At 38.5% G+C, this 26,764-nt stretch overlaps 1 protein-coding gene across 2 annotated transcripts in view; it reads right to left on the reverse strand.

The window, feature by feature from the left end:
• Positions 1-26,764, reverse strand: part of PLCB1 (phospholipase C beta 1) — a 2,042,221-nt gene that overhangs the window by 633,993 nt on the left and 1,381,464 nt on the right. For both annotated transcript variants that reach the window (XM_069234146.1, XM_069234145.1), the window contains exons 15-20: positions 22,739-22,812; positions 13,211-13,307; positions 12,142-12,226; positions 9,633-9,757; positions 7,405-7,559; positions 2,048-2,212 (exon numbers count right to left, since the gene is read on the reverse strand). In XM_069234146.1, the coding sequence (XP_069090247.1) occupies positions 2,048-2,212; positions 7,405-7,559; positions 9,633-9,757; positions 12,142-12,226; positions 13,211-13,307; positions 22,739-22,812 (701 nt within the window). The remainder of the gene's footprint in view (positions 1-2,047; positions 2,213-7,404; positions 7,560-9,632; positions 9,758-12,141; positions 12,227-13,210; positions 13,308-22,738; positions 22,813-26,764) is intronic.

A 26,764-nucleotide genomic window follows, 5' to 3' on the forward strand; every position in this document is an offset into this window, starting at 1 on the left:
ATTGTTATCACATGACTTGTAAATTAAATGGTACTACAGGGTTGCAGCACTGATTGTATAACAAATTACCATGGCCTGTCTCCAGGCCTGTCACTGCAGCCTGGGTGTGCTGTTTTAAACTGCCATTTTGACGTGGCAAAATATACCATTTCGGAGACCTAAACCTTCCTTTTATAATACTTATACATCACCCCTAAGGTAGGCATTAATAGCCCATTAGGCAGGGTGAATTATATTTAAAAAGTAGGACTATTTAATGTTTTGCATGTTCTACAAGTGAAAAATCTCCAAAGTCATTTTTCACTTTGGCCAGGCTTGATCTCATATAGGTTAACACTAGGTTATACTACCAACTGTAATAGTTACTAAAATCATTTTGGGAATAGCTAGAAAAATGGTTCAATGTCTCATTCAATAGTAATTTAAAATCCAACTTAATAGTCAAGTCACATTTTATATTGCTATTTCGAAAATGACACTTTTAGAAAGTTGTCATTTTCTTGCTTAAAACTAAAATGCTTACCTGCCAGTGTCCAACTGTCACCTGACTCCTGATGGCTTCCCTGTGTTAAGATGTGAGTCGCTCCCTGATAGTGAATAAAGGGCTCTAGGTATGGAGAGGAGGACTCCTCACTTGACCTGCCTCTTCCTGATCTTCAAAGGATACCTACCTTGTCACTGGGAGATGAAATTCACACATAGGCCTTCCTCCCTTGGACAAAAGCATGTGAGAGAACATGAGCTGACCAGAACTGGTTTAGAGGATGGACAAAAGCCACAGGCTGGCACTGGGCATAAAATTGGACCCCACATCCCCTGGTGGTGGCCTCTCAGGCAATGTACTCTTGTCTGGTGTTGCAGTTTACTCCTCCTGTCCTGAAAACTTCCAGAAGTGGGGCTTAGAAATGTTTTACCAACTTTCTGAGTGGAGTAACAACAAGACTGGGATTGTGGTTGAAGCCATAGCCATAGAAGTTGAATCTCCAGTTGACCTCTAATTGGTGGTTCATCTGGGTGAAGTAGATCTGACTGCCATAAAAGTTTCTAAATCTGTACATACAGGGTTTCATTGGACAGATGCCAAGCAGCGTCCAATTGATGTTGATGCCTTCTTGGGCATGAACTTTGGACTTCACCCACTCAGAGATTTCCAGCCTTCTGCGATGATCACACCGGTACCCCACACTTGAGCAATCAGCCATTGTCAAGCCCTGCTTCAGATCCAGCTTGCAGCTTGCCTCATCAACGAATGGTCAACAGTAATGTTTTCCTTCTGCTTTTTGGCACTATTTTTATAGACATTTTTTTAAAAAAAGTATCTCTCTGGTTCTACTTATTGGATTTTTGTCATTTTTGTGCCATTGTATTTATTAAAATATTCTCCATTGGTTTGGGATTTTTCTTTTTTTGTGTTTTTACATCATTACTGTACAGTATTGCATAAATACTTTACACGTTGCCTCTACATCAAGCCTAACTGCTTTGTGCCAAACTATCAGTGGATTAAGTACAGGTTTATATAATTATTTTAGTACATCATCCTGGCGAGGATTGTGATTATTATTTAAGGTGGGTTCCCATTACCTCAACAATTACACCAATTTTGTTAAACTCACACACTCTTTTTGGTGCTTACAAACTTTATAAGCAAACTACACCTTTGAATGCCCACCTTCCACTCCTTGTGTGGGACTTAGTTCCACAATATATTACAATCATTGAGTAATATTAAGATAAGTAAAAGCGTGTGTGACCTCAGCATTCTCTATTGTGAATTTCTTGCAGTCATAAACCAAGCAATTATTATTTAGCTTGTAAACAAGCTTCTATGTACAACAGAAGCCATGTATACATTTTCTCAAGCAATATCTTGTAAATTAAAAATGGGCAAACACATCCATATGTTTCATTTTTATTAGGTATGAATTATGGATTTCAGGAAAAACTCATAATATACTGGGCAAAGGTTCTTTTAAATGTATTCAGTCACGTTTGTCATATCATATACAGTAACAATACAATATTAAATCAAAAACTAAAAACCAACCTTCTTAAACACGATAGGCTCTTCTTCCCACACAGGGTTGATTGCATTGCCTTGGGAAGTCTTTGTCTTGAAAGCTTTCCGTCGTGTGTCCACAGGCAAGCCAAACATGTCTACTTCTACATAAGTGCCAACTTTCTTATCAGAAAGAAACTGGCCTGAAATTATCTTAAAACAAACACAATGTATAATTAAAAATACTTTTTTTTAAAGTAGCAATTAAGTAACAAAAGCACAGTATGTATTGCTTTTGAGTCTTGAAGGTTAAAGCATAACCTATATATTAATTTTATAAATTGAACAACTCAGCTTACCATCTTGAGCCATTAGACTTCTTATTTTTATTTTTTTTAAACTCATGACAATTCAAGAAAGAAAACACAAACAACACAGTGAAGGGATCACTGATTGTCACACTATGAAGCACTCACAGCATAAGAAACATATAATAGCATCTCTGCTGTGGTTTTCAATGCAAAAATGGAAAACAACAAATAAAAAATAAAAAAAGAATCCTGATAAGAATAAATCAACAAAATAAAATCACAAAAATGTGTCTTTAATCAGAATGATATACACACTAAGGAGAGTGACCCAGATACTTAGATTACAGTGCATGCACTCAAGTTAGAGAGCAAATGAGCATCAATTCAAAACTAAAGCAGTATAGCATTAAATGGTCCTTTTTACTATTAAAGTGAGGCAGGGCAAGGTATGATTTTCTAGCTGTGCCTCAATGTTAAAGATCTACTGGCACTTACATTAACACCACAATATTGCAAATTAAAATATTGTCAAGTTAAATAGATGTGGTGTTAGAATAGTATATCTATAGTTCCTGGCAATATTGTGGTAGTGGACATGGTGGAGTCACCATATGCACAGTTTGATAATATTGATGTCGATAATGTGACATACAACTCATTACATTATTGACAAATTAGTGAGTGTTATTTTTCAGTACTCTTTTCTCTTTAGCTTTTTGTTTTGAGCACCTTCCTTCATACATGTTTACTTTTATATTTTCCCTCTAGAATATGCTAATTACAATTTCTCTAAATCCTCTACAAGCGTTTAGCCAATTTGCTCTTATAAGTTCATGCCTTAAGCATTTCTTTGGGTAGTTATATCAATATTTAATGGGGACCGATAATGGATTAAGGAATATTTTCGAAAGCATGGAAAATAATTTCTCACCTCTCCTGAAAATTACATCTGAACATAGTATCAAGGGTGTCCTCAAAATATGTAGTCCACTTTTGAGGCTTGTCAAATGGCAAATTTCATATTCACCTTGAATAATTTTGATATTTTGTATTTCTTTCTAATACAAAACATACAAAATTGCATCTATTTGAATGGGTGCACTTACAATAACTTATTAGTGAGGTCAGATTTAACTTTAAGGTGGGATTTTAATTGCTACTGAATTCATATTAAATAAAACATAAAGATAACAACCTATAAGAAGTTGTCTGGATTACCATTAATAATCTTTTTTTTAAGTCTGAACCTGAAAATGAAATAAGTAATCTGTACTGGTAAAAACACAACTTAAGTGTAAAGTATGCGTCTGGAACATAGATCGCTCACATTATAGTGCCAACATTTTGATGTACATTGCAATAGTGTACTTTCATGAGTCCTTCTAAATGTATACTGACCTGAACAAAGAGGTAAAGGAAGCCATGTTCCCCATTACTCTCCTCAGCCATTTCCTGCATCCTATACCACTAGTATGTATCAGGTAAAAGCTATCAGAAAGGCACATTTGCACCCAGCAATGCTGCCAAAAGCCTTGTGTTGAATGTGAATGGCCACCACCAGATACAGGTGTGTAAATATAATTACATTCAATATTCACAAGGTTTACTGTCTCCATCTTACCACTCAGTGGTTCTGTGTGACAACAAAATATGTGGCCTATAATTCTTGTGTGCTATGCTCTATTTAAACACAATAGCCATTATGATCTTTCGGTTAAACAACACTGGCAAAGTCAATAAGCTGTCTTTGGCTGCCAGCCTTTTGGCAATTCTTGTTTTTCCTTGTCATGAGTTTTGCTCCTGGGTGTTCATTAATCAAAAAACAACATTGACTAAAGGCAAAAATGATTTTTGTTCTCAAAAAGCACAATACTACAGTGCTCCTAGGTTCTGAAAACAACTACTATGTGCTCATTTTGAAAGGGAATGCTTCAACCCATAGAGAAGTCAGGGGCTAAAGTGGGCTGACACATTGCTCCTCGATGCATGCTTCAGTGAGTTGCATAAAAATGTGAATAGCACAACCACAGACAAATGGATGAAGTGTGGCTGAGAACCCTTCTCAATAAGTATGCCATACAACTAATTTTAGTATAAGCAAATGTCTGTGACTAACATTGACCTGAAAAAGCCAGTCGCTCTGCCAATAGATGCCGGCCTCTTGACTTTGAAAAAGAAAAGAAAAAAGGAAGAAAAGAAGGAAGGAAATAAAGGACAAAAAGAAGGAAGGGAGAAAAATAGAGGGAAAAAGGGAAGGAGAAAAGAAAAAAAAGAAATAGAAAGGAAAGGAAGAAAGAAAGATGAAAAGAAGGAAAATAAGAAAGGCAAGAAAGAGAGGAAGGTAGGAAAGATAGAAAGAATGAAAGAGGGAAGGAAAAAAGAAACAAGTGGGAACAGAAAGAAGGAAACGGAGAAAAAGGAGGAAATGAAGCAAGAAAAAGGAAGGAAAAGAAAGGAAGGAAGGAAAGAAAGCAGGAAAAAAGAAAAAGAGAGTAAAATATGAAGAAAGAAGGATAGAAAGAGGGAAATAAAGGAAGGAAATATAGTAAAAAGGAAGGAAAGAAGGAAAGGAAGATGGAAAAATAGAAGGAAGGAAATTTGGAAAATAAGAAGGAAGAACAAAACAAAAGAAGAACGAAAAAATAAAAGAAAAAGAGAAAGGGAAGGAAAGGAAAGGAAATAAGGAAGGAAAGAGAAGGAAGTACAGAAGAAAAGATGGAACGGAAGTTGGTAAAAAGAAGGAAGGAAGAAAAGAAAGAAGTCAAGACGGAAAGAAGGAAAGAAGGGACAAAGAAAAGGGAACACAAAATGAAAGAATGAAAAAAGAAAAATGAAGACAAAAAAGATGGAAAGAAGGAACTAAAGGAAGGACCTATGGACATAGGGAAAGAAGAAAATGAAGATGGCAATATAGGTGGATGGAAATAAGGAAGGAGAACGGAAGGAAAAACTAAAAAGAGAGGAAAGAAAAAAGGAAAGGTGAAAGAAGGAAGAACATGGAAGAAAGAAAGAAATAAAGACAGGAAAGAGAGAAAGAAAGAGAAAGAAGAAAGAAAGAAAGAAAGAAAGAAAGAAAGAAAGAAAGAAAGAAAGAAGGAAAGAAAGAAAGAAAGAAAAGAAGAGAGAAAGAAGGAAAGAAAGAAAGAAAGAAAGAAAGAAAGAAAGAAAGAAAGAAAGAAAGAAAGAAAGAAAGAAAGAAAGAAAGAAAGAAAGAAAGTAATATGAGAATACATTGAGAAAACATTTGGAAGTGCTGCATATTGAACACAATAAAGGCTGATTTTCCTCCTGGGCAAAGCTTATAAAAAACAACTTGTGAAATTGAAAGGTGAAAGGAAGCAGGAAAAGAAGAAAGGATTGAAGGAAGGAAGGAAGGAAGGAAGGAAGGAAGGAAGGAAGGAAAGAAGGAATGGAAGAAGAAAGGAACGAGGAAAATAGAAGGAAGGAAAGAAGGAGAGAAATAAAGAAAGAAGGACAGAAAGAAGGAACAAAGAAAAGGAAAAGGAGTAAAGAAGGAAAAAAGAAAGAAGGCAAAAAGAAAAAAGGAAGAGAAAAGAAAGATGGAAAAAAGGAAATGCAGGAAGGAAATATGGAAGCAAGGAAAGAAGGAAAGGAAGAAGGAAGGAAGGAAGGAAAGCAGGAATGAAGGAAGGAAGGAAGAAGGAAAGATGAAAACAAAGAAGCAAAGGAAAAGGTAAAGGAAGAAAAGAAAGAAGGGAGGGCAGACATAAGGAAGGAAGTAAGAAAAGAAGAAAAAGGAAGGAAAGGGGAAGGAAATTAAACAGGAGGAAAGAAAAGATGGAAATGAAGAAGAGAAATATGGAAAAAAGAAGGAAAGAAGGTAAGGAGGATGGAAAGATTGAAGGATGGAAAGAAGGAAAATATGAAGGAAGGAAAGAAGGAAGATATGATGGAAGAAAAAAGAGAGGAACAAAAGAAGGAAATGCAGAGGGAACGAAGGAAAGAAGAAATAAAAGAATAGAAAACAATAAAGAAAACAAAAGAAAAGATAGAGGAAAGAAGGAAGGAAAGATGAAACAAAAGAAAGAAAATGAAGGGATGGAAAGAAAGAGGGGAAGATGGAAATAAAGAAAAAATGAATGAATGAAAGGAAGAAAGGAGAGCAATAAAAGAAAGAAGGAAAGAAAGAGTGAAAGATGGAAACCAAGAAGGAAGGAAAAATGGAAACATCATAAAGTATCTAGTTTTCTAAGACACTTTATTAGCATTGCAATGTCATGTGTGTACCTCATGTAGTTCAACTCGCGGCTGCTGGATAAATAAACAAAATGATCACTGTGTGGACAGCAAGCTTTTTTTAGTGGAAGCACACAACTTCTGACCATTTGAAACATGAACTACTTGCTCCCAACATGTGGGTGGAGCCAAAGCCCCTCTTTAGTGAACCTCATGTAATTGCCTGGCGACAGCGGTGCTGTCAAGTCAGACCATAAATATGGCTCTCACCTACCTGGCTGCATTTGAAATTTGTGATAACTTTTGAAAGAAGGACAAAAGGCACAAACAACACTTCTCCTGGTATGTTTTGTTCCTTGACAGTATTCGTTTTGCTTACATCAGTACAGTAAAAATAAGTCAAAAACATTACAAAAGTATTCACTGGGCCCCTTTTCACCACTTCCTCTCTTCTTATTGTCTAAATTCCAACAATATTTTCACACAACTGCAAACGAACAAACACAGTAGATAGCTGTTTGTGAAGTTTACCACAGAATACAGAGGAACATCAACACAGTTGCCTGGAGCAGTGGGTACTGGCCAATTTTCTCTGTGTGTTGCTTTTCATTGATTAACAATAAAGAGTCAGATGAGCCCATTTCTTTTTCTCTGACATTTATGCCTCAAGTTACTATTCAAAGCTTCTTCAAATGATTGGAATGTCCATTACTGTGTTTATTGAGCCTTGCAGTTAATGTGAAACAAGAGGTTTAGAAGTGGAAGTTAGTACGTCATATTAAATGAAAGCAATTGAAAGCAAATTTCTGAGGTAATGCATCCTTTAACGTCATAGTGACTAGTGTGTATTGTCTTTACTGATGATCTGTTGAAGTATAATAAAAGAAATGATCATACCTTTACAGACACTGTGTTTGCCACAATTCCATCTACAGTACTTTCTGTGAAAGGGTCAAACTGTTTGTCTGGTCTTCTCATGAACTCTGGCTTTAGCCGGTATCCACATTTGCCATTGTATTCATACATTCCCATATTCAATTGCATGGCTAAATCTGAACACAAATAAATATGAAATTTTGTACTTTTCAGTAACATATAAATTCAATGCAAAAACATATAAGAAATTAAGTGGCATTAGGTATTATATATTTTATTTTACAAAATGTTCATTTGATAATTGCACTGGCACAAAACCCAACATGATTGACATTTTGGAAGGGGACTACAGGGCTCCTTTTTGTAATACTTGCATACATTGATAAGTACACCTTTGGCAAGATTTAGATATGCTAGATAAATAGGCTACTGGCATTTTTTCAAGCATCAAACATTCCCAGATCCACAGTTCCAGCTTTGGTAGCTAGTTACTTTGGATCTGGATTTGCATTCTGCTGGCAGTGTGAATTTTACATAAGTGAAAAACATTAGGAAATATCATAGCCTAAAATGAGTGACTTCTATCTGTGTTCAAGAGTGTACATTTGAAACATTCAAAATATCTTCACCTGATCCTAGGTTTCAAATCTAGTGCATCGGGTTGGAAAAATACAAAGATTTAAGTGCACTATCAGGTTGTCAGTCCTTTTAAATTACATGCCATATACGGGAGACCAGGAAAGGAACATCCAAATTTGTTAAATGATTTTGATTAACTAGATTGTTAAAACTATGGTTCGATGCCTCACCTGTGGTATCATTGTGGTTGAAAAAATTACTTGACATACATGGGCATAACATTGTAAATGGAGCATTTTCCCCATCAGTATCTTGAAACTCTAAGAAACATTGAGATTAGCACACTATTGTACTAGTGAAGCTTATTTTTGACAGTCACTAAGAACAATAATTAGTGTACAGGATTAATAAAACAACCATGTTCATTTTGTGGCATGTTTCCAACTGCTATAAGAATAGCCTCCCTCTGATTATAGATTAGAGAAACAACAGCTAATTATACTGGGGTGATTGACTACAGCAATGCACACAGCATAAGTGTAAATATTTTAATTACTGGGGCACATCATGAACATGTACACTAGTGCAGAGCATAAATGTGCTGTTGTGTCTAAAATGCACACACTTAAATTGGAAATTATCTGAGTAAGTGCATGAGCTGCAGACAGCACATCTTTGAAACTGGGTAAACCAACAACTGCTCCCCATTTCCATACCGTCTGCAGCTCATGCGTTTTCATAAATAATTTTTTAGCTGTGTATTCACTTTAGGCAATTAAAAGCCTTTAAAAATGCACTCAGCTCCACACTACACCAGCACACACATTCATGATATGGGCCCTTAAATGAACACAATCAAGTAGTTAATGATCTCATATTCAGAAAGAAATATAAGTGTAAAGCCTTCAGAATGCGGGGATTGGATATTAAATCCAGCAAGAAAAAAGGAGGTGAATCTGAAAAAGATAGATTTGGACTTCAGAACCTATTAAGTAAAAGTTCTGCTGGAATATAAATTATATAACTAGAGAAAATGGAATGCAATGGAGGGGAGAGTAGTAATTTAGGAAACCAAATGTGCAGAAGATGGGGAAATGTATAGAGGGCCCCTGAAAGCAGAGCAAAGGGTGGTTGAGCAGCTCGTTGACATCTCTTCCAGTATTTAGTGAAGGGAGAAACAAGTTAGAGGACCACAATGATTTTCTAAGAGAAAAGAAATGACTATAATGGGCAAATGCTTAAAGAGACTGGAACCAAAAAGACTGGAACCAAAAAGTGATAGCATGACTAGCCCTGGTCACTTCTATCAACTCTTTCTTTCTATTCATTCCTTGTTTGCCTCTTGCCTGTATCCTCTCACTTTTTTCTGTCTCTCTCTGATTTTCCCCATCCTCTATTTTTCCCTGTTATCTTTCATTTTGTTGTCACCCACACTTTGTCTGCTGTAATAAAGTAAGAGAAGTACCTGCAGCAGTCCTGGGGATTAAGAAAGCAAATTTCAAAGGCCTCAACCAACCATGGCAAATTCCCTGTGAGATAAAAGGTGCAATGCAGCCATGTAAGAGATCAAATTATCAATGATATGATACCTGTTTTAGATCATACCCAACAACCCAGAAATATAAAAGGGAACATTGACCAAATGTTGTGAGTTAAAAATGTTACCTTACCTATTGTTTGGAAGTTAAGTGCAACCATCTGACAACCAGCATTCCAGAAAACTTGAGGCATATAATTTGAAGAATCAACACGCGTTCCCTTTGGATAGATCCGGCTAAGCTGCATTTTGTTATATCTTAATAATCTTGGTTAAGAAATCTGGTATTGTACAAACAAAAATTGTCATCTAAACCAAAACACAGAAATTACGGTGTAAAATTGAATAAAACACAGCATATCAATCTCAAATTTTTACCTTAATTAATATTATTAATAAGAGTTTTGGAGGACAATAACTTTGGAAGAGGTAGTTGTTCATGTGAATAGGAAATTAGAGTGTTGAGGCCTTGGTGGAGAAGATGCAGTCTTGATGTGATTATCGTTCCGCAAAGCCCAAACACTCTGAGCCTTAAAACTAAACCGGAATCTTGGAATAATCTTTGGTAACTAGTATAAAAATATAAGGCATTTCTCAGAGAAAATGATTTTCTCAGAGACAACAAAAGAAAAAATGTATGTGCACAAACAAATAGGTAGGATTCACAAAGCATTAAAAGGAGGAATTTTGAATAACTTTACAAATTCTTAAAATGCTGGAATTGCCACCCCTACCACATAGTTAACTTTTTTCCTTAAATTAATTGTGCTCTAAATCCGAAAATGAAGCTTTACAGAAACTGTATTTTTTCTACAGGGGATTAACCCCATATTACTTTGACTAGAAGAGCAGACAATTTTATGAGTTGGCAGAGCAGCATGGCAAAGGCAATGGCATGTAACATTTACGACTCTAGTATTAACACACATTCCATTTAGAGCTTGGCCATTACTAAGCAAGTAATTACCACATATGACCTTTTGTAGCACTTTATCCCAGGGCTATACCACTCAACAAAGTGTTTTTAGAAGTTCTGAGCAGAGGTAAGGAGAATAAGGGGGTTTAAAGTTTCAGGGATGGGTAAGAGTATGGGGTTTTATGGGTTTATGAGTTCAGGGATGGGTAAGGATACCAAGTAGTATGGGGTTTCCAATAAAATGATAAACCATGTTTCATACAATAAAAACAGATCACTTCTTCATATAAAAATAAAGATAAAAAAATAAGAAACAAATGAAAAAAACATGCTCAAGCTTGCCATTATAAATACATTATAAATCCATGTGTTCAAAAATAATGGAAAGTACTCTCATTAAATATAAAAGGTACTTCATATGTATTGAGAGCACTTCATAGTTTTCATCTTTATTTTTAAATGTAAATGTGAAGTATTTTGATTTTGCAGTCGTCACTTGCTTGTATATTTTAAAGGCACTGAATAAAGGTAATGGCTTCTTAACACGATAAAAGCAAGTGTTTGGCCAAAACAAGGAATACCCTAAAAAAGATATATGTACATGACAGGTTGGCTTTGATGGTATTTAACCACTCCAAAGCTGTAATACGGTGCCTGGAGTGGTAAAATGCTTTTGTCATTTTCCAGCACAGCATGACTGGCATTAGCTAATCCTATGCTGTATAAATGGCAAAATACTTTGTCCCTTTCTAGCTCAGCGTGTATGGTAGTGTGCTAATCCTATGCTTAAAACCTTTGCTAGGATAACAGACATTTGAGGCGAACAGATTTAAAAGTGCCACTGGTGTTGTAGGTTGCTCTATATAGGACCCAAACTTGGGAAGTACCCTGAGTTCTCTGTTTTGTTTTCTATCTATCTATTTATCTAACTATCTATCTATCTATCTATCTATCTATCTATCTATCTATATGTATTACCTATGGGCAACAGGGGCTTGGGTGCATGCAGGAGGGTCGGCCGCATGCGGCAGTGGTTGTATTAACATACGCTAATTATATACTACCTTACGGTAAAAAAACATAGAAATTGATAGGAAAAAACAGTGGTTACAGGGATGTAACAGTAAGGTTGATGTTTTGCCCACAAAAAAACACAGAAATGCAGCTGTTATAATTATACTTATAGTTATACTTATCAGAAGAAACTTTAACTCATGCCGTTAAGTAACTTTAGGCCATGAGTTATAGTTTCTTAACACAAGTATAACTGTAAGTATACCTATATCTGCTGAATTTCAATGGTGCTGTGTAGGTAAAACCATACCTAAACATAATGTTCCTGTCATCATTTATATACTGTATAGATATAAATAGATAGATAGTAGATACTATGAAAACTGCAAAAATGCATATTTAAACCGACAATGTAATACAACGTGTTTTAAACACCAACACATTGTATAACATGCATGTTAACATCAATGCATTTTAAAACATACATGCGTGGTGAATGCAAGCATGGTAACAAGTGATATTCTAAGGCAACATTTCAAATCAAAACACATTTATACTATTGTTGAAAGCATAAGAAATGTACTGAAATTCAAGTTCAGTTCCATGGCAAAAACAATTTAAACCAGCTAAGATTTTGTTTATCATATAAATAAAAGTACTCTAGACCACCTGTTTTTTCAATACTTTACAGGGTTCTTCAAATAAAGGATACTCCACAAATTCTACTGGAGATTTAGTAAGTTGCTCAAGGCCTTTGGTTTCCACAAAGGAAGACATTTCAAAACTCTTGTTACGCTCTGTAAATAAACAAGAAGTTAATCATAAGTAAAGCAGCTCAGTAAAAGTTACATGTTATGTGGTTATTGCAAGAGGAACGCAACATATTTTCAAACAAATACCCATATCATATATTTGGTTAAGCAGCCTATCTTTCAATGGATCAACTGAGAATGTTTCCCTTCAGTACTATACTGCTGAATGGGCTGCATAGGTAGTTCCAGATATGATTTCGAACACTGAGGTAAAAAACCTCACAGTGATTTACGGTTTATCCATGTATAATGTATGTTGTGTACGGCCCCCGAAATCATCTGTCCTTGCCTTCAGCAAATGAAGAGGGGCAGAGGATAATTGGAAAGCTATATATAACATGCTTTCTCCTCCCTGACACAAATGTGAAAAATAAATATCTCATATGCAATGCTTAACCAAGACCCAGTACCTTCCCTGCTTTCCTTCCCTCTCCTGCAGCTGTGTTTTCTGCCTTCAATCAAAGCGTCAAGCAGAGATGTGCTGACTGGCTAGCAGAGAGCCCTGCCACCTGGCCTTTAAGACATCACAACAGTTGATAACCAGTTTTGTTACCAACTGCTGTGATGTCATAGCAAGGAGTTATGACTTTCAGAAACTGAAATAAACAATAGTATTTATGAGAGCCATACATAACGAGTAGAAAATCTACTCCCTTGCACCTACATCTGCCTGTACATCATACCATTTTAAGTATAGGATCTTATGCTCGAGAATCTCCTACTGCAGGAAAAATACTCCAAGCAAATTGTTCTGCTGTTCCTTAGGGCTAGGTCTGTCAAAAGGGTGTGCAAATATTACTACATTTAGATAATAACATAGGTTCACTTTTCATACTTGAATATTGACTGAACATTAAAACTGGTCAACGGCTCAAGGGAGCTGTTGGATCATCTAGATGAACATATTCCATTGTTCTCTAGAAATGACATCAAAATTAAACACAGGATTTCATTTGAATCAAAACTTACTTTTAGACATCTCAAAAGTTTCAAACTTCACTGGTTGAATGTAATTAACCAAGTTTGACATTTCTTCAGTGGCGCTAGCTTCATTTCCTGCTGTTCCCTGTAACATTAAAAAAAACACTATAGTCTTTTAACATCCATGTGTCCATAAAAATTATTCTGCATCTGTAAGAAGTATCCAACAATCCACAGTCACATTCTGGTTGCCACATTGCTTTCTACAAATGCTTTGTATGCTGATGTTTCTAATACTAGAAAATGGGGAAGCATGATTTCTGATGCTTTTGGAAAAAGGATGATGTTGAACCTAGCCCTTTTTGCAGGGTCATCCCCAAACTGTTTGCCTCCTCCCTCCTATTTTTCCTGACCTGTTTTTGTTGGCTTTTGAACTCTGAGCACTTTACCACTACTAACCAGTGCTAAAGTGCATATGCTCTCTGTGTAAATTGTACTGTTAATTGGTTTATCCATGATTGGCATATTTGATTTACTGGTAAGTCCATAGTAAAGTGCACTGAAGGTGCACAGGGCCTATAAATCAAATGCTACTAGTGGGCCTGCAGCACTGGTTGTGCCACCCACATAAGTAGACCTGTAATAATGTCTCAGACCTGCCATTGTAGTGTCTGTGTGTGCAGTTTTAAACTGTAAATTCGACTTTGTTATGCCATTGTGTTTGACCAATGACTTTGTGTTTCACAACTGCGCATATTAGTGGTTCAATGTTCATCAGTAGCACATTACATGTTGTATTCAATTTAGCTGCCTATTGGCTTTAACATGGCATTAGACATTACATTCTGTGTTCAGTTTAGCTGCCTATTGGCTTTAACGTGGCATTAGAAAACTAAACAACACATCGCTGTGTGCGGCCTGAGAAATCGACGCACACCCCTTTGTTTCCACGCTTCTCCTCCTCTGCGGTTCTTTGCAGAGATTTTTCACACGAACCAGGTACTTTGAGCTTGGAAGAGACTTTGGGGGTTATTCCAACTTTGGAGGAAGTGGTAATCCGTCCCAAAAGTGACGGTAAAGTGACGGATATACCACCAGCCGTATTACGAGTCCATTATATCCTATGGAACTCGTAATACGGCTGGTGGTAAATCCGTCTCATTTGGGACGGATTACCACCTCCTCCAAAGTTGGAATAACCCCCTTTGTTTGCTTTTAAAAGACTTAAGACACTTTATATCACTTTTCAGTGATATTTCAACATTTATTTATTGCATCTTTATTCGTTTTGACCTTCATTTATCCAGATAAATATTATATATTTTTCTAAACACTGTGTGGTGCATTTTTGTGGTGCTATTTGGTGTTATTGTATGATTTATTGTACAAATACTTTACACATTGACTTCTAAGTTAAGCCTGACTGCTCAGTGCCAAGCTACCAGAGGGTGGGCACAGGATAAATTGGATTGTGTGTGACTTACCCTGACTAGAGTGAGGGTCCTTACTTGGACAGGGGGTAATCTGACTGCCAACCAAAGACCCCATTTCTAACAGATGAGGTTTATAAAAGCTCTCAATTTAGGATCCAGGATCCATCAAATTATATTGCAAACAAGTAACAGAATTGCGTACTAGCCAATATCTTTTTAATTTGGCATCAAAATATGCCTTTCCAGACCTACTTCCCCTAACTTCTTGTATATATATTGTTTTTGAAGGTGTAGAAGCCCCAGGTAGGGGTGCAAAACACCCGGGGCCACAGCCACCTCTCTTAAAATCATCAGAAGTCAGAGAACCCTACATGGCCTACATACCTTTTCCACTCACAGTGGCAAAAGCAAAAAAGAACAAATGATGGACGGAATGCTGAACAATGCAAACATTCATCCCCATCACAGATAGATGAAGTGGATAATATCTGTCAATCCTATGATACACACAATGGAAGAAAGGAGAGCTGGGGATTGTTGGACCATTAATAGAGCTATCTGAGGTAAATTGTATTATTAGATCCTACTTATGTAAATGGATCTGGTTCTGCATTATTATCATCATCCTTCCTCGCCTTCGACGTAATGTACTTGGGAAATAAATGAGCTAAAGGGCATTTGACAAATCTGCATTGTTTGTGATGTACTCGGTGCAAGTAAAGGAAGGGGTCGAGAGAAAGAGGTAAGAAGAGTTACAGCTAGAGGCTATATTTGTTGCTGGTTTGATGGCTCTGAATGTCAAACAAATGTTGTTTAATTTTAAATTTACAATAATAAAAAAAAAATATTGAAGCGAGAAAAATGTATAGCAAAATACTGTTGTCAGATTTTTAAAAAAGCACAAGTTCCCAAAGTCGTCATCTGAAAAAAATCAGTTGCCAGAAGGATAGACTAATGTCTCATTATTGATCAGACAATACTATTATCAATCATTACCCAGTAAATGTGAATGAATATTTCAGCTTACTCGCCGCTCGTACAGACCTATGCTACTGGAGGTTGAATCAACGTTTACAGTCAACTGTGTTTCAACACAAAACAATTTTGACACAGAAGCATTCAACTGACAAATATCCAACTCATGCCATGGAATTTGTTCTTTTCCCCCTCCTCACCTGAGTTTTACCTAACGATGTGCAGCAGTCTGTGTAACACAATAAAAGTGGCACAATGAAGGCTAAAGATCTAAAGAAGTCGTAAGTATTAATGTACACAAACATTTTTCAATAAAATCCTAACAGTATAACAGCACACATTTACTCTACAATCACTCTCCAAGGCGCCGGGATTACTTGCCTCAGGGCCCAAAAGGTGTGAAGTTACTTTAGCATTTTCTGGGTGGTTGCTCAGGACCCACATAACAAACTGGAACTCATCTGCAGAGTAGTGTACAGACTTCCTCTTCGACTGGCCCAGTCTGCATAGTATGTACTCCGGTAATGATTCACTCCGGGGGAGTATTTACAAGCCCCTTGCACCGCCAGAGCATCACTTTTTTTGGTGCTCTGGCGGAGCAGAGTGCAGGCACATATCTATGAGGTTCCCATGCAACACCCATGGATTTTGATACCTTCCCAGATTTACAAGGCAATGTAAACCTGAGAATGCGTCAAAATCGTACAACACCCCAGGGCAGGTGCAACACAGAGAAACATCCTTATTTCTCTGTTGTTTACTCTTTCTATTTGTGCTGCATTCCACATATGTCACCTATAGCTAGTGACGGCCCTTGACAGTAATTTTCCAGCATTAAATTAGTCCAGAAAGGTAGCAGCAAACTAATGGGTCACTATGAATAGCTCCATCAAAGCAATCAATGTTTCTAACTTTTGCCTCAGTCTTGGCACATCCCTACCTCTGAGCAAACATACATTAAAACAGAACAGTCTGCCGGATTTCATATCAGCAATGGACAGTACTCGTTGATGGTTTGTCATTTTTCACACCCAGTACTGAATTAGTGCAAGAATCTTCCAGCATCACAGTATGATGATAAACGTCCCTTCATGCTTTTTCCTTGAGTAATACATTAAAACTGGAATCAGATGATATTACAGAACTCTCTTTACCTACATAAAATTCTCAGAACAGGCTTCTAAAATGGGTAATTAGTTACCTACTTGTAGCTATCTACCTACCTTTACTTAGTTACTCTCTGTGAAGCACATCCTACCAGATTAGATGTTTTTCCTTGAATTAAGTATGTAACCGGAGTCTGGCTTTACCTATATAAATCCTGTAATGGATTTAAATCCCCATGAGTAGAGGAGTAGCTATATCTTCCCAGTCATGTGTGTTGACATCGACCGGCAGAAAGGATAAAAACAAGGAAGGATAACCTTTGATATGAGTATCTAATACTAGTCAGGTGGCATTGCGACCGGTAGTAATATGGCAAATGAAGTGATCACTTGATATGGAGTATTGAGATTGTGGATGCAACACCTATGTCAAGCTGCCAATTTAAGAAGTGTCTAAAAATGTGGAATTTTCAGGAAATTAGCAATTAAACCAGTTAGGACAAATAGATACAACCGTTTGTCGATCTTGGAAAAAAAAAATGAGGGTGTTGTGGCCTCTTTCTATCTTATGCATTCTCCCCACTACTTTAATGTTCCCTGCTGCTCAACCAGTGAGTGAGGTCATTGTATGGTTGGAATGTTGACAGAGTTTGTGCTTGGATGAGAGGACAGTTGGAGTGAGAAGGGCTGAGCTGTAGGATGCTGCTCCTGGTGGGGCTTTATCTGTAAGCTACAACTAAGCCAATAAACCTACCTCTTTTATAACCCATGAGCATCCATCATTGATTACAACACTGGTGGCGATTTAAGGAAGAACCAGCATGTAAAAAAAGAAAGAAACTGAACCTACAGAAAATCTAAGGAGGAACCAGACTAAGAGAAGAGAGATCGAAAATCTAAGAGAAAAATATGAAGCAAAAGAAACTGAAAATTGAAATGAAGAAGAACACCCAGGGAGTCCCACCAGTGTCTTTTCTACCAGACAGCCTATAACAGAAGTTAGAGGGCGAGTGACCTGTTTAACTTCAAGGAAAGCTGCTTAATCTACTAGGTGCACAGCAAACAGGGAGTGCAGTGGCCTGCAGATTGTGAAGGTGGGCTGCTCATCTGTGCACGGAGCCAGACCTGTTGTACCTGCTTGTATGGGCTGGGCATATTGAGGAAATGGTCTTCTGAACTGCATGTGTACAGAGTTAAAAATGTATGGCACTGAACATTTGGTTACCTAGTGGAAAGTCAGATGGAGGAACAACTGGTGTCAGCATTTAAACACTATCTTAAGAGTGATCATTGAAGCTGCGCAGCAGGCACTTGAAGTGCTGTGCTTAAAGGCACACATTGTGAATAAAAGTTACAGTCTACCTGTTGACTGGGTTGCTGAGTTTCCCTGCCCCCCTGTTCTACAAGAGAGATCATTAGGTACCTGATCTGTTTCCAGGAAGCTTTCTGAGAGGAAGACTACAACACTAACCTGGCACATGAGAACAGCTCATGTGCAGTGGAGAACATGTGTGCCAATTTTTTGTATGAGGATAAAGAAATGTGCGTGCATTTAAATGGAATAAACTGTACAGTGGCAATGTATTTGGGTGAGAAGTTGCTCACTGGCGTGAAGTATTTGAATATTTTCCTGGGAATAATTTAACTTTAGATTTACTGTCATATGCATTTTACTCAATACCATACATTGCTTGAGATAATTTTCCAATACTGCCATAATGGATTTTAAAGATGCAGTGGAGTGACTTGAGTAATGTTATGTTCATGCTGACTATGCTTGCTGCTGCTGAAACTAATTTTAATGCTGTAATGAATTGAGGAATGTTATGCCGTTACTGACATGTTTTAAAGTTGTTGAGTCGTGGCATGTATGTTACGCATGGGAGGTGCACCCTAATGCTATTTTAACATTAAATTTTGCTTACCATATTTTGCATGTGTATATTGGCCTGAAGTTTTAAAGCCATGCTTGATCTCAGAGACGTATCATTTTAGGTTGAATGCTAGAGTCACGTGCAGAGTGACATTTTAATGTTGTGATATTAGTATTTTGATCCGTATTTGGGAATTGTGTTTTTGACCATCCTTCTTAAGGAGTTAAGGATGTGAAGGCAGTGTGTTAAGCCCAATGTTAAGAGGATACACCCCAATGATGTGTGTCAATCCTTTCTATGGGGTTAAGGATGTGGAGGCAGTGTTTTAGGCCCAATGTTAAGGGGGTACATGTTTACACCCAAATGCAGTGTAAGGTAGGTGATACCCTGGTTCTCTTTAAGTGAATGGTGACGGGGGTACGTGGTTACACCGCAATGCAGTTGAGGTGGAAAAAAAAAACTCTAGTCCTGTTGAGTGTTGAGTTGTGGAAGGCAAAAGCCTGGTCCTGTTATAGTGTGCATGATGTGGAGGGAAACAGGTAGTTAGTGTTCTCTGATGGGTGAGCAGGGAAGTTTTGTGTTATTTGTACACTTGTATTGTAAATTTGTGGAACGTATTGATTGACTCTGTTTTACCATCTTACATCCCATTGGAGTATTGAAGTTATGCAGAGAGAGTGTTTGTTAACCTTTTCTGTTTATTGCAGAGAGTGTTTGTTAAACGGTTCTGTTTATTTCTATGGGGTGGTACTCAATTTTGGAGGACGGTTGATGGGGGTGTTTTGCCGTTTTCTGTTCTGTTGAATATTTCATTGTTTTCATAAGGGGGAGATGTGTTGTGGCCTCTTTCTATCTTATGCATTCTCCCCATTACCTTAATGTTCCCTGCTGCTCAGTCACTGAGTGAGGTCATTGTATGGTTGGAATGTTGACAGTGTTTGTGCTTGGTTGAGGGGACAGTTGGTGTGAGAAGGGCTGAGCGGCAGGATGCTGCTCCTGGTGGGGCTTTATCTGTAACCTACTACTAACCTAAAAGACCTACCTCTTTTATAACCTACGAGCATCCATCATTGATTACAACAGAGTGTTAGGTCCTGAAAAAGGTGGTTGAAAGTATTAAAACCCATCGAAATGTGTGTTGACTATTTTCATTAATAAACCCAGCTTGGGACACCACAAGGTAGGCAGAAGAATAATCACCATTGTATTTGTGTTAGGGGTCTGTGGGTTGACGAGTGAAGATGGAGTGCTTGGGAGTGGGTGTCCGAGTGTTAGACAGTATTGATGAGTGGGGGTATTGTGATGCAGTGTTTTGTGGCATTGTATAGTTTTTCACTGTGTATTTATTTTATCGGACTTGTGATTGAATGTAAATTGTGTTAGGGGTCTGTGGGTTGACAACTGAAGGATGAGTGAAGATGGAGGGCTTGGGAGTGGGTGTATAAGTGTTAGACAGTATTGTTGAGTGGAGGTACTGTGATTCAGTGTTTTGTGGCATTGTATAGTTTTTTAGTGTGTATTTATTTTATTGGACTTGTGATTGAAGGTAAAAGTTTTAAGCATGCTATGGGCCATATTTATGGCCTGGTTTTCACTATTCTTGCACCATGCACATCTTAAGTGAGATTTAAGTAGCCAAGCAAGGCCTTCTTGCATGGCACTGTGTGGCTTCATAAATCTCGAGTAATGTAATGCAACACGAATTGCTGTGTTACAATGCTCTGGGCCAGGGAGGCGTTTCTACGCGTGTTGCATAGGTGTTCCCACACAACAGCTATCAATTTTGATGCATTCACAGATTTACAAGAACTTGAAAACCTGGGAATGCTCCAAAAAGATGTGTCTTCCCACGAGAGGGGTAACAAGGAGAAATATGTTTATTTCTTCTCCTTTTTCCTCTTTTTATGTGTACAACATTCTGCAGAACAAATAGAAAGAGGCTAAAGCCTCTCAGGATTTCTTTTGTGCAGGAAGGTGTACCTTCCTGCATAAAAACAATCATGCATACAACACATGCACCATTGCACCATGATCCAAGTGTGCCTCTGTTGGTGCGTGGCTGACGATAGTGTGCGGGGGAGGAGAGGACAGGAATGTGCCATATTCTATAAATACAATGCATTCCTTCACTTTCCTTCGGATGCAAGGCAGCTCAGCAAGGTGACTTGCTGTGCTGCCCTGTGCCACAAAATCCATAAATATCGGCCTTTGTATGCAAAAACAAATTTGGGAAAATGAAATGAAAGGACAATGAAATTGAAAGTTTTGTCAAATTCATCAGAAAATAAATTATGTAAAATGAAAATTGTTTTGTTTCCAAAATATATTTAATGCTGATATTTTAATGATAAATCATACTACTTTGGGTAAATGTCTACTAATTTTATGCCGCAGGCATTGCAGCTACGTCTATTACGCATTACTCACGTAGAGGCATTCCAAATTAAGGGGCATATTTATACTCTGTTTGCGCCGGAATTGCGTAGTTTTTTTTTACGCAATTCCGACGCAAAACTAACTCCATATTTATACTTTGGCATTAGACGCGTCTAGTGCCAAAGTCCATGGAGTTAGCGTCATTTTTTAGCGTGGACACCTACTTTGCGTTAATTATATGCAAGGTAGGCGTTCCCGTCTAAAAAATCGACTCCGAGGCATGTGCGGGTCAAAAACAATGACGTACGGCCGCTTTTGCGCCGTTTTTTAGCGCCTGCAAAAGGCAGGCGTTAAGGGACCTGTGGGCTCTGAAGGAGCCCAGAGGTGCCCTCCCATGCCCCCAGGGAACCCCCCTGTCACCCTTGCCCACCCCAGGAGGACACCCAAGGCTGGAGGGACCCATCCCAGGGACATTAAGGTAAGTTCAGGTGTTTTTTTTTTTTTTTTTGTGGCATAGGGGGGCCTGATTTGTGCCCCCCTACATGCCACTATGCCCAATGACCATGCCCAGGGAACAGAAGTCCCCTGGGCATGGGCATTGGGCAAGGGGGCATGACTCCTGTCTTTGCTAAGACAGGAGTCATTTCTATGGGGGTTGGGAGTGAAAAAAAATGGCGCTAATCGGGTTGAGGCGAAAAAATTGCCTCAACCTGACTTGCCCCATTTCTTGACGCCCAAGCCCCATATCCCCCTACGCCGGCGCTGCCTGGTGTACGTCGTTTTTTTTAACGCACACCAGACGGCGCCGGCGGCTAACGCCGGCTAACGTCATTCAATAAATACGGCGCCCGCATGGTGCTTCAGAATGGCGTTAGCCGGCGCTAATTTTTTTGACGCAAAACTGCGTTAGCGCAGTTTTGTGTCAAAAAGTATAAATATGGGCCTAAACCTTTTTTGATTGCTGGTAGTCTTGGCTAGGGAGTTCATTATTTAATCTTTACTTGATTTGGACAGCATTAACCAACCATAATATTTGTTAGTAGCTCTGGACGATTTCCATTGATCAAAAATAGCTCTTATTAAGAATTAACTTACAAAACTATGTAAATGCAATAATGCAGAGAAACACTAGATGGCAGGAGACCACTGAATAAAAAAATACTGTAAACTACTATTTAGTCGTTGTTTTTGTTTGTATACATTTTCGATCAAAGCCTTATTGTTATGATGCCCTGATGACTAATGCGCACACAGCGCAGCAATCAAGGAGATACTCATAATAGAGCTTGTTGTGCAAATCAAACCAGTAAATGACTTTCACTGCATAACTCCTCAAGGAATTTCGTGGAACCTTGAATCTGTCCTGACAAAATTCAGAACGTTGCTACTACTGAAGGCACATATATTTTGTTAGTGGTGCAGTAAAGGAAGGCACATTTGATGATCTAAAACTAGTTACTCATCTCATCAGTGCCAAACACTGAAGATATAAAGAAGCGCCAGGTAGACCGCAGAAATCATCTGTGTGGTACACCGTGAAACACCCCCCAACCTTTTCCCTCAGCAAAGACTTGAACACCTCACACGGGACTCATCCATAGGGCTGACAACGTTTCCAGCTTCACCACTTTGGGCAATTTGATGTTCTTCTCCTAAAAGCGTTTCTATATTTTTTTCTCTTGCTTATCTTATCTTAATTTAAAACGTACAAGTGCAGACAAAAATCATATTACCACACACCCGTGACACATACACACACCATTACTATTTCAAATAATAACATAACTACTGAAAAAAGCAGATGCCTCTTACCTCATCCATGAAAGATTTTTTACAGTCATCTTCATCGTCATCATCTTCTTCTTCACTTTCTATATCAGCTTCACCTACAATATTTTCATTGAGAAATGAAAACCAAACAATGTTTTCAAAGAGTCATATTACTAGCTGATGACTAAAGAAAACCACTTTCGTCCTGCATGTTTACCCTCAATTTATTTGCCCCCACCCACTGAGCTGTCACCTTGCTGAGAGATATTACCATTGTTCAGCCAGATCAAAAGCTGGTCTTCTCTAGAATATCTGAAAAGAGTTACCTCGCCGATGGTTACGATTTCATAAATCCTCTTTACAGAAAACCTACCATTTATGTTCCAGAGGCAGCAGGTCTTAAATAAAAACACCCGATCTTAGGAGAATGTTCTTGAAAAGACAAAATATGTGGCAACCTGGCCTGCTGTTAATATCTGCGACATATTCGCAGGGTATAACGTGGCAAAAGTTTTAATAATGCAGTCAGTAGGCCCCTGCTCATGCTATTAGTTAGCAGAGCACATGGGCACTTTACTAACATTTGTAAAACATAATTTCATTTTATCTTGTAGAGGCTATGGTGACGTGGTGAGCTGAGCATCAGCAAGGAGAGTGATGCATCCATATTTACATTCGTGCAGCCATGCTGGGTGCAACGGGTTGTCTTTTATCTTACCTCCATCTTAAATCAAGAATGCCAACGTGACTATACAGAAGTTGACAGGTAGCCCACCGTTTTTAGGCAAAAGCATTGTCGCCGTATTGCTTTGTGGAAACAAGGAGCTCCTGGGTGGTAGACATTGTACAGGTACCGGTTTGCGGAGTCTGACTGAAATCTACGCTCCTACAATGGCAGTTCCAAAATTTCATTAACAAAGGATTGGGGCCCTGATTTATTCAAAAGTGGTGCAGCACGGTGTTGGACCAAAAATTGCAGCACTGCGCCTTACCACTTTTGAAATGCAGGGATGCGCTGTATTTGCAGGAATACGGCGCACCCCTACATTTCCCCCTGCGCCGGCGCTGAATTAAGCTGCCTGCACCAATGCAGGCATCCTTGCACCATAGTGCAAGGGTGTCAGCTCTGAGAAGATAGATTGTTTAAGTGCAGGAAGGGACACCTTCCTGCACATAAATAATCAGCCATGGCATTTTGCTCTTTCTATGTGTGCTGCAGAATGCAGCACACATGGAAAAAGCAAAAAACGAGGAGTGATAAAAGCATTCCTCCTCGTTTTGCCATACTAACATCACCCCTGGGGTGGGGTTAGTTTTTGGTGCTGCCACATTTTTACGATTACTCGTAAATCTGGGGCAGATGGGTGTTGCGGTGGAATGCCCACAGCAACACCCATTGAACGCCCATCTGATGCAGAAAACCGCAGTGGCCCATAATTACAAGGAGGCGTAACACTACAAAAAGTGGCGTTACACCTCCTTGTAAATATGGAGCAGTGATTAGCGCCACCGGAGCATCACAAAAAGTGACTCTCCGGTGGCGCCAGGGGCTCGTAAATCTGATCATGAGTTCGTTAGTGAGCAATTCGGTAAGGCTGAAAGGTAAAAAATAATGAGGCTAGGTGGGCACCACTCAGGTTTCCTTCCCATATACGTGCACTAAGTTTAGCAGTTTTTTTTACCACCAATTGTTGTACATGAAAGTAAACAAAGTGCATGTAATGTGTTGTATGCCCTGTAGCGTTTGATTTCTCAGCAAAAATTTCTTCTAAGTCTTTCATTTTTTATAGGTAACGGCTACCACTGCTTTCAGAACTCGAGGATGTTTCTTCTCCCATCTGTTTCCACGCAATCTGTCGCCTGATGGCACGTTTCACTGTGAATGTGTTTTTATGTGGGAAATTATACTTGCTCAACACAAGAAATGCCCTATTTCAGGTTCAGTTGTACTGAAAATAATTGCGCTACTAGTGATTGTACAATTACATGCGTCAAAGTCAACGGAACATTATAATTAGGAAGGTGTAAAGTTGAAAAACTTTCTTTGTCAGAACCCTCGAGTACTTTTTGCAAAAACTCATAATTATGTGAGGGTCTTAACGTTTTATGACCGTAGGCTTTCGGAGTGAAAAGCAGAACTTTTGGAGAGATTGGAATGTCTCATACTCCAAATCTGTATTCCTTTTCCTTCTGGGTTTGAGACTTCCACTAGGAAAAAACAAGCACAGTTTGGACTGGAATACAAAAGGTGGCTCTTCAAGCTCGCGTTTTCATATTTTGTGAGTAGGATTGGGAGAGGGATTGAAAATAAACACAATTTTAATATTTGAGGCATAGTTTTCACACATATTTTAACAAAAATTATGGGGATAAATCTATGCTTGAGCGTAGAGGTAAGATGCAAGAAATTATAAATATTTGCAGCACCGGTAATGACTAAAGCAACGTTATTAGTATGTATACACAGATTCTTTCTTGGACTGTGGAGTCACAGCCCCCTTAGGATCAGAGGATTGATCCTAAAGTTTAAATGTGCCTATCAAGCCAGTGATGTGTAGGCAAACAGGAAGAGAGTTTCGAGTGATGGCGACACTGTCAGAAAAACCCTATTCTGTTGAACATTTCTGTTTAAAGGCTGAGAGTTCTATGGGCAAAGTTCCTGCATTGCAAGGTAATCTAATTCCCCCTGATACTTTTAGGGGCATATTTACAAGCCCCCTCTGATGCCGCAGCATCACTTTTTTTTTTCTCGCTCTGGTGGCGCAGACTGCATAAGTCACTTTGTGTATCTTTTTAATGGCCTCATAGATATGGAGTGAGGCAAGGCAGCGCAAGTTGCTGCGTTGCCTTACTCTACGCCAGGGAAGTGTTCCATGGACATTGTGGTGGGTTTTCACATGCAACTCACATGGGTTTTGACGCATTCCCTGATTTACAAGGATTTTTTAATCTGGGAATGTGTCAAAATCTTACGCCTCCCCAGGGGAGGCCTAACAAGGAGAAATATATTTATTTGTCCTTGTGTTTACCTCTTTCTATGTGTGCTGGATTCTGCATTACACATAGAAAGAGGAAAACCTTCCATGGTTTGTTTCTGTGCAGGAAAGTGCCTCTACCATGGTGTCCAGCTGCCTTCTGACTGGACCATTTAAGGTGAACGGGCAGATCCTTACTGGTGACACAACATGGAGAATATGATGTGGCAGTTGTTCCTCAAATCCTGAAGAAAAATGAAAGGCCACATAAGAGAGCGGGGAGAGCAGACCAACACTTCCAGGGCCATGTGGTTAGGGAGTTCCCAAAGATACCCCTGATTAGGTCACAATAAATAAAAAAAACAGTATTTTTGGTTGCTGGTACCATGGTACCAGCACATGGTATCAGCAGTAGTTTGAGATGTCATCAGTGATGCCATTTGAGACACCCTCAGTGATGTCAACAATTATGGTATTTAAAATGTCATGATTGATGTTACATGTGAAGTCATAAGTAATGTATGACGGGGAGTTAAACCAGTAAACTATAGCAAATGTCACGGCCTGATTCACAAACTTAACTTTACACTTTCATGTAAGTTTACAATATTTTGCTATTCACAAAGGGATATATGAGTAGTATCTTTCTGAGTACAGCGTCTCCACACATAAAATATAGATCGTTTTATGTGCGGAGACCCTGCACTTGTGAAGATACTACTCATAAATCCCCTTGTGAATACCAAACAATTGCAAACTTACATGAAAGTGTAGGTTTAGCTTTGTGAATCAAGTCCACAGTGTTTTTAAATATTAGATCTTACCTTTCTATTTTATTTTACAACTTTGCCTGGTGCTGCACGGTGCTGCACACATACAAAGTAGGAAAATTTGTAAAGTGTGTCTAAGAGTAGAATGTTGTACTCAAAGGGTATCCTTCTGTACAAAACATATTCTAGACTCATGCACACACCCTTGGGCTATGGTACAAAGTTGTGTGTGTGGCGCACAGCAGCTGAAATCAGTGATAGGGTAGGGAGAGGGGAGGAGAGAGTGATATCTTTGTAGATATGGCGCTCTCCTGTTCTCTCCC

Source organism: Pleurodeles waltl, chromosome 5, assembly GCF_031143425.1.
Source record: "Pleurodeles waltl isolate 20211129_DDA chromosome 5, aPleWal1.hap1.20221129, whole genome shotgun sequence".
Classification (NCBI taxonomy): domain Eukaryota; kingdom Metazoa; phylum Chordata; class Amphibia; order Caudata; family Salamandridae; genus Pleurodeles; species Pleurodeles waltl.